Here is a 9,018-nt window from a genome sequence, read left to right on the forward strand (position 1 = left end):
TTTTCAAGCTTTGAGAAACTAACAGCGAAATCGAACGGGCCTTGAATGAATACCACCATCAAGTTACTGTCAAATCCATCTTTTTTACTTCTTGCTTTCTTTCTTACTTTTTGAGAGCCACACTAAACAAAAATCTGACTCCCGTAACCTAGCGAGCAGATTTCCCATTGATGGGGAAACCTAGCCGCTGCAAGGCTTGGAAATGAGATTGCTGCTCAATCCACAACATACCTTTGCGAGATGTTTATAGAGCTAAATTTTTCAATATCTATCACAATTTTACATCCAAGGCAAATCAAAACAAAATTTCTATTACTACAGTTATAACATAACGAACAAGTGAATGGAACCTAACAGAATTTTACTCCATAATTTAACGCGCGTGTACTTGGCTCAGACCATGAAAGCAACCAATATGGAGCTCACCCACGTATATATTACCTGCAAATTGCAATATATATTAACTTAAAAACCCTTGCTTAAATTAAATAGCATCGTCGCAGGCATATATAAATACGTACTTTGCAACATATTCACATTTCAGTAGAGGGAGAGATATTGTAGTAGTGCACTTACATGCAATGGTCTACGAGAATAGTCGCCATAATACTTAGTCTTCTTCCATGGGAACATCAGGGATGTCAAACCTGTCTTCTTCTATTGTTTTGTTAATAACAGAAATTGGTGATGGTAAAAGCAAGTTAAGGAAATAAAATAAGAATAAAACAATGGTCACAGTGCAAACAGGTAGCCAGGAAAAAACCTCATCGTACTTGAAAGACAAGAATAAAACACACAAAAAATCAAATGGAGAAAGGATATCAAATGACATGAGATCTTCCTCCTTCTCCCCCCGGTTGCGACTATTATTTAGCTCCGTCAATATTTCAGGCGTAACCTGCAATTAGTAAGCCAAAAATTGTTTTTGTTGTTTCAAAATAAAGCAACAAGAAATTATCACAGCACTCAAAAAAAGGGTTAAAAGCTCGTACTAATTTATGCCTCTGCTTTCCAACTAGAATGTTTAGGTTAACTTTATCCTCCTTCCTCAACTCATTTTTGTACCTGTACAAAACTTCACTTGGTTATTTTTTCAGGAGGAAAGAACGAAATTTTCAATATGCGGGACAAGTAGCTGAGTACATACACCCATCAAGGGGAAAAAATAATACAAACCTTTGCACAAAGGCCAGAAGCGATTGATGCCAGATTACAGGCATTATTCTTTCATCCTCAAGGAATTTCATGAAATGAGCAACCATAGCATCAAGTACCCGATAAGGTAAAGCATACTTCTTCTCAATCAATAGCTTCATAAAATAACTGCATCAAATTAGAGTTCAAAATATTAGTTTAACTTCACAACAATATGAAAGAAAGAAATCGGCCATATAAACCTTACAAAAAAGGGGGCACAATTTCACAATTATAAAGAAAAAAGTAAAAAAGGGTGTCCCCAGAGCAGAATACTCCCCCATTTTGTAACAAAATAAAATTGTATGAAACTATAATTTATCCACCAAGGAATGCATTCAATTAAAATCAAGACATAAAACTGAGCAATCTAAAACTTGTATTATTCCAGAATCATGAAAATTTTCTGCTAGCCTACATAGATAATGGACACTGACATGAGTTTTGGCTAGCGAGAAGCTAGCCAAACACATGAATCAACACCAAATGGTAATGGAGGGATCTAAATGAATAACAGTGTAATCTGAGCAGAGAGATCATACAGGAAAAACTTATGAATGTAGGAGTAAAATCAAATTATGGTGTGTCTTTCCAACATGGAACAAACTCCCCACAAAATATCACAAGAGTCCTAGGTTTTGTTTAGTCAAGTACAAGGATAGCCGCATCCTTATTGTGAGTAAGATAGAGTCTACGTAGGATGAATAATCCTAAAATTGAGGTTCATCCTCTACCACATTCCTGATTAGACAAGTAAAAACGTTGCAGACCAGAAAAGAACTCTCCCCTCTAGTCAAACAAACCTAAAGATAAATGAGACCCCTTGATGCCATCAGGATAAGGAACTTTCAAATTATTGTATTTTCAATTATCTTGCTTCTAAAATTAGGATTTTGAATGGGTAAATGAACCTTACACCCCTTGAACTTTAAAATTGGCCTAATTGGTCCTTTAACTTCACAAAATTAGCCACAACACCCCCTTTGTTAACAACAATGTTAAGTAACTGTACCCCCTAAAATTTGGGTCTTTGATCCACACTCTAAACTTTGGGTCTTCAAGCTGGATACCTCTGGAACTTTTATTTTTTGCCAAATCAATCTTGGCCTTTTTAGGAAAGTTTAGGGACTAATTTGGCAAAAAATAAAAGTTCAGGAGATATATGATCGATTTACTTAATGTCATTAATAATGGAGGGGCATTGTGGCTATGTCGTTAGTAATGGAGGGGCATTGTGGCTAATGAAAAAGTTTAGGGACTAATTGGGCCAATTTTAACATTCAAGGGGTGTCCAAGCCAACTAGCCAAAGTTCAGGGAGTGTCTAATCAATTTACCCATTTTGAATTTTATTGGATTCTATGACAGGATATAGTTTGAGAGAGTTATGACTGTTTTAGAATTTTTAGTTTATAAATGAAAACATAACTGGACATGAAAATGATATTTAGTGTTTCTCCTTAATTTGGTACTTCGATCACTTTGGGAGCCCTCTGCAGTCCTCCTTTCTTCCCATCAAAATTCCACCAAGTAAAATTCCCAAATGAAGACAGTCATTCTTTGGCTAAATACACACACACACATATAAGGCAGTAGTGGGTAATCACTTCACAGCTTCCATTACATATCAATGCTTCCACCACTGCAGTTCATTTCTGGGTTTAGAAAAAGGTTGCAGAGTGGAATTTTGGAAGAGTTAGGTTGGTAGGGACGGATCATAGAGAAACGGATGCAAGACCTAGCCAGTACACTGCTGGAGAAGATGGTAATGGAAGTGATACATTTGCTAGTGGCCAGATTTTGCACACGGGAATTGCTGGGCTAATGACAAATTTTTGGCTAGAGCATTAGTTTGAATAAAGAAGACAACCAAAATAGTAATTAATTGATAAATTTTTATTGATTAACCAATGGAAGGTAGTTTGGGATAGTGTAAAATTAGATTTTTGATAAAAACAATTTTTACCAGTTGAATAAGATCGTCTAATGATAAGTAGTTATTTGTTAATCAAGTTTACATAAAAGGAGGTCATGTTAATTTTCAAAACCAGCGGATGCATACTCTTTATCATTTTTATTTAGATAAAAGAAAAGAGACCAGAAAGGAAATGCAATGCAGTATCATTGATTAACCCTTATTCAGAGCAAATTATTTGACAGTTGAAGCCTTTATCCAACATCATATCAAGCCTTAATCCACTATATGGAGAATTGAGGCCTTTATAGGATGGAAATATTACAGCAACTGTTAAGGGTTATCAAAAACATGTTTCAGCTACCATATAATAAATTATAGCACTCCAAAACAAATATTTCTTTCAACTGAATGAATATATACAATTGTTACCTTGTTGTACCACAGTACTCCATCTCTGCAAGCTTCAATAGTGCAACACTGTATTTGCACAGATCAGTTAGCATCAAAATTTTTGTCATCAAAACATAAAGGGAGGGAGACTTCAAAAGCTAAAACTACAGACACGCAGACATAGAAGCTTTTACAAAATGAAATGTGGTTACATGGGAAAAGTTTGGAGATGATGACAATTGGAGAAAATTTAACTATCCGGTCTATCCCTCGACTATTTGATCTATTATATTAGAGCATCAACGAAGTAACATGTTGAGCACCAATGGAGAGATGGATAGTGAAGAACAAAGCATGATTCAGAAACTAAACTCCTAATACCTAAGGGATATGGCTCCTGAAACAGAGTAGAAACATGACATGACCCAAATACACAGGATTGAGCCCAAAAAATAAATAACAGTGTAAAAAATATATCTATTTTGTATGCATTATAATATATTAAAATTAGATAGTAGCTAATCATTGCCACAATATACAAATGGATTGGTAGCTTTGGCTTTAGAATTTCTATAATCAAATGCCTAAAAAACAGATTTGAAAGGTCAAACCAACACTGTTCGTTTTTTATTATTTTATTCAGGAAAAGTTATTTTCTTCAAACATAAAAAGTTTTCCACACGTCCCGCAACTAACATGTCTACTTTGAAGTGTTTGAAGCATCTCCAGTTCAAAGAAAAAAGAAATAGCCCAAGTCAGTTTACAGTAAACCTTTAGTTTTTTTGGGTTGGGCGGTCTGCAGTATCATGTTTCTTCATAAAAGTCTGTTATCACTACATCAATGGAGAAAAGGACTAGTAGTACCTTGCCCCCACTTTTACTAATTCCATAAGCACTACCTCCTCCCTCAATATATCAATCCAAAATGAAAATTGTACATCTGAGAGATAGCCACATACCTTGAGTGGAGTGGAGGAATGGACACCTTTTGAATAATGCTCCCAATAATGACCGCCTCTCTTAAATTGCAAGTCCTTGACTGCACATCAGGAAAATTATAAATTATAATTAAAGCCTAAACTGAAAGGAATATATGAGCATATGCATAAAAGTGTTAAAACAAGGAATTTGACTACTACAATGATTGACATTGAGAAGCTCAATAAATCCTTTATCTAAACGACAAAACAAGGTCATCCTATTTCTGATGTTAGTGAACTACAATACCAAATACCATCAAATCAATCAAAAAATTTCCTTAAGAACTCTAAATGAAAACAAGGTAAGTGAGACATAAATAGGAATTTGATGTCAAATCAATAATTATCAAATCCACAACATAGCAGTAGTTAGAATTGATCATCATTAGAGATATCATACCTCACATAATGGAAACAATACTCCCTTATTGAAGGCGGCTGGTTTGTACAGAGACTTCTTCAAAGCTTGATACAAGGCAAAATGCAGTCGCTTATTCTTTCGAATATCTTCTCGAACCCGAGGGAGTAAGACAAGCTTGTAAAAGCGCTCAGCCTTCTTCACACCCAAATTGGAAGCAAAGATTCTTGTGGCTTGGTACATTGCATTTGGTGACCATTTCTCAGGTTCAGTTAGGTATAATACTTCCTCCCAAAGTTGCAGCGAAGGTATGTGTTTGAATGCTTTAGGAATTTTGCCTGAAGTGTATTTACCAAGAAGCTTGCCAACTCTGCAAGGCCACATTTATACACACCTTCAACAACCATTACGGTATCTATAATCCCAAAAATCAACAAAACTGAGCCAGGAAAGGAAGATACCCCTTGTATAAATCAATGATAGAATCATCCAATTTGGGTAAAGGACGCACTTCTGGAGTGGAGACAAAAGGAAATGATCAAAAGTACTAATCAAATAATCAATAAGAGAACACTAAACCTTTCTGCCAAATCAGATTATCATAACCTATTTATATCATCAAAAGATACATAACAAATCAAATCCGCAATGCCATCCTATCCAATGCCAGAGTAATTTAAAAAAAAAAAAACAAAGAAGCTTCTTGTCATGATTTGCTTATTCTTAGACGTGCACCACTAAAGCCTAAGGAAATTAAATGACATATTGTCTGCTTTAGGAAATCTCAAAGCCCTGGCACTTTTTGTAGTTAATGCATGCATAACTGCATGTATACATATACTGACACAAATGTAGCTTAAAAACAAGTAAATCTCATTGAGAGAGCCAGAAACAGAATCTCAACTTGTGGTGGTTTAACCAAATCATTGCTGAGTGAAGTACATTACGAATAAAATGAACATAAAGTATACTGGTTCAGATACCATGAAATCAGATGGTGGATAAAAACCTGAGGAAACCTGGGCATCTTTTTCCTTGATCTTCTCAACAATTAGGTCTGCCAATGTGCGCTGCGGACCAGCATCCTTTAAAATGAAAGCCTCCAATAGCTGCTCATCCTCCTCGTCAATCTCTTCCTGTAATAGCAAAAAAATTTAAATAAATAATAGGCATGCAGTTTCTTGACGTATTCATCGATCCCTTCCCATGATAACAAAAATTTTAATACATATCCTAGAAACCAGAAATAAAACATATAGTAGGCGCCCAATTAATACATTCCGATAATTAATGACGGATTCTTCTTGATCAAAACGTCCTTTGAGTTCAACCTTCCATTAGTAGAATTCGTCATCTACTATACACGCTTAAAAGACCTTCAACACCTCAAAGCCTCCATTAAGTTATGGGTTAAAAATAACATCTCAGGCAGCTCCACAATTTGAGAACATCAAATTGACGAAGAAGGGTAAATTATGGCTTAATCTAGTTAATTCAAGAAAAAAAAAAAAAACTGAACTTCACCTCATATCCGTCGAATTGGCTTCGAGTCTCGGAGAAGCCGCCGAAGTCGTCGATGTCGCCCTCGTCCAAGTCGGCTGCAGCGGCCGGCTCTTGCGCAAAGACCACGTTGTTACGATCTTGGCCTTCGGCCTCTTCCTCAATCTCCTTTTGCTGAATCAAAGCTTCATTCAAAATCTTCGAACTGATACCCGACGATATACGCTGCAAATACAATGAGAGAGAGACAGAGGGAGAGATATTCAGACAGGCAGATGAAGTGGGGGGGGGGGGGGGGGGCGAGAGAGAGAGAGAGAGAGGCAAAGAAGAGAAGGAAAAGAGTGTCGTGCCTTCTGTACTTGCTGATGGTGTTTGGGAGGTTTGTCGCGTTTCTTGGATACAGAAGAAGCGGTTTCGTCGGAGAGGAATGGCTCTGGATTCTGATGTCTGGTTCTCTTCTTCGCCATTGTTGCCGAGAGTTGGAGACGATTTCAGAACCCTAGCTACGCGAACAATGCAGCAGCTTGCGCGGTTATGAAACCTCCCTCGCCGAAGGCAGACGAGGACTTTGGGCTGTGGATTGTCTAGAGGAAGGCCTGGCTGCGGGCCTTATAAGGCCCATGGGCCGTAGCTGGCCTTAGTTTGGCTCAAGTCTGAGAACATCTGTTTTATTTATTAAATTCAAAAAATCATACTCATAATTCATAAACCCAACCAAATTAAGAAGAAAGCTCAAATCAATCAAACTTATCCAATCATACTACTTTAGTTCCATTTTATTCTCTCGATTGACCATGCGGTTAGCACATGAGGATCTTTTCGTGTGTGACTTACTCCGTCATTAAGGAAAAATATAATTTATTTCTAGAAGATATTACAAAAAAAAAATGGTCAAGCAGCTCACAAGCATTGTAACATCAACACCCAACAAATATAAATTATTTTGGTTTAAACTTGGGAAATTGAAAACAAAAGGGCTAGGACTGGGTGGCTTAAGCCTGTGTTGCCTATGGACTCAAAGCAAGTTAAGCAACTAAGTTCTTAAAAAACTAAGCAGCATCCCATCCTATGACTATAACAATTAATAAACCATGAAGACATTACAATATCTCAGCATCCCATCGAAACTAAACCATAAGCTCTTCAAAATCCAAATAACCTACCCATGAAACACATCAAAACAAGTAAAAAAAAGCCTAAATACAAAAAACAATTGACCAATGTGGTCGAGAGCATGTCGAAGCCCTATATCAATCACATTCCATAAAACAAGTAAAATTCCTAAATAATCAAACATATGAATGTCATAAATCGATCAAATGTTAAAACACAAGTAAAATCCTTAAATCAATCAAACACATATAAATCCAAATTAGTTGAGTGGGAAAGATATAATGAGAGGCAGAGAACAACGGAGATAGAGTTAAATTGAACATTTGGAGTTTGTTATCGACGTCTTAGAAAGAGTGATGATTGTTGAGTGCTCTAATTGTCAAAGGGAAGAGAGATAACAAGAGTCAAGACCTATGGAGGGGCATGAGATAGGGTTAGAAAATGCATTTGACTTGTGTGATTGAGAAAAAGAGACAAAAGTGTTTTGGGCTTGTGGTTTGAAAGACAACGGAGCTCAAGACCAAAAACCAACTTTTGGTAGATCAATACAAGAGTATACAAGTTCTAAAAACATTTTTCAAAACCAAAATATACACAATGGAAGCAAAAACAACCCTTGTAAGACCTAGTATTAAGTTATCCATATGCATCAAAATTGAAAATCAACCATAAGAGATTTAGTAGTATACCTCTATGAAAGATTTTTGTTGCTAGTTGTCCAATGAGCCTTCTCCTCCTTACTATTGAATCTGCTTTTACTTACAATACTGGTGTGGCTAACTTGCCTCCTCAAACGTGGAACACCTAATCGGTTCACGCCTAAGCCGTCTCGGAACCTTTCACAAGAGACGTGCTAAGACCCTTTTGATGAATGTGAACTGGAGTTGTTCAGTGTTCCTCTCGTAATGCAAGGTTGTTTCACAACTAGACCAAATATGGAGAATAAGGAAAAGGTGTTGAAGCTTGCTTGGAGCAAGAACAAGTAGATGAAAAGAAAGAAGAAGCAAGGAAAAAAAAAAAGAGCTGAAGCAATCGACCAAACTTCTCGTGCACATCTCATATTCCTCTTCATTCCAATTATATATTGCATCAAAGCATTTAATACTTTGATGTGACAAATTGATAGGAGCATAAAAGCATGAAACGGTTGACCATAAAAAGTTCCTAGTCTACTACTTGAAGCAGTCAACTTCACACACCAGTCGACCGATCTTAACTAGCTCCCACTCCACTTTTGTCATATTGCACTTTGGCCTTGCTATTAACTCTTAATAGTATTTCCACTAATTACTAATGAAACCAAGACCCTTGTTAACTCTTAATAGTGCCTGCTAACTCTTAGCATTTTCTCATACATATTGATCCTTATAGTTAACTCATAACTACAACCGACATCACTAACTCTTAGTGATGTGGAACACACTAATAGTAACGATTCACTAATCTGACACATTACTTAGTGTGTATGTGTGTGACTTTATAGATTCATAGCCATGTAGCAATTATGACACGTCAACTCCTTGACACTGGTCAAACATTTCGACCTACTAAAAGGATCTCTCCAAAT

General features: G+C 36.5%; 1 protein-coding gene across 2 annotated transcripts; it reads right to left on the bottom strand.

Annotated features, from left to right (window-relative positions):
• Positions 1-208: 208 nt before the first annotated feature.
• On the bottom strand, positions 209-6,890 carry LOC127798424 (bystin). 2 transcript variants are annotated; one of them, XM_052331981.1, is made up of 12 exons: positions 6,689-6,890; positions 6,363-6,563; positions 5,848-5,974; positions 5,300-5,351; positions 4,881-5,208; positions 4,460-4,539; positions 3,540-3,587; positions 1,177-1,323; positions 993-1,065; positions 823-898; positions 577-684; positions 209-441 (listed from the first exon to the last, which is right to left on the bottom strand). In XM_052331981.1, the coding sequence occupies exons 1-11, from the start codon at positions 6,803-6,805 to the stop codon at positions 611-613; spliced, it is 1,323 nt and encodes a 440-aa protein (XP_052187941.1). In that variant the 5' UTR covers positions 6,806-6,890; the 3' UTR covers positions 209-441; positions 577-610. The 2 variants fall into 2 exon arrangements, with proteins under 2 accessions (XP_052187941.1, XP_052187940.1); XM_052331980.1 differs by having other exon boundaries at positions 577-690; positions 6,689-6,888.
• Between the last annotated feature and the right edge of the window lie 2,128 nt (positions 6,891-9,018).

Source organism: Diospyros lotus, chromosome 3 (assembly GCF_014633365.1).
Source record: "Diospyros lotus cultivar Yz01 chromosome 3, ASM1463336v1, whole genome shotgun sequence".
In the NCBI taxonomy this organism is placed as follows: Eukaryota; Viridiplantae; Streptophyta; class Magnoliopsida; order Ericales; family Ebenaceae; genus Diospyros; species Diospyros lotus.

Excerpts from the sequence above, each read along its gene's own strand:
- LOC127798424 (XM_052331980.1), bottom strand. The coding sequence starts at position 6,805 with ATGGCGAAGAAGAGAACCAGACATCAGAATCCAGAGCCATTCCTCTCC. Across the intron at positions 4,540-4,880 it reads TATTGTTTCCATTATGTGAG|TCAAGGACTTGCAATTTAAG; the intron begins GTATGATATCTC and ends CCTGATGTGCAG. Across the intron at positions 899-992 it reads GAAAGCAGAGGCATAAATTA|GTTACGCCTGAAATATTGAC; the intron begins GTACGAGCTTTT and ends TACTAATTGCAG.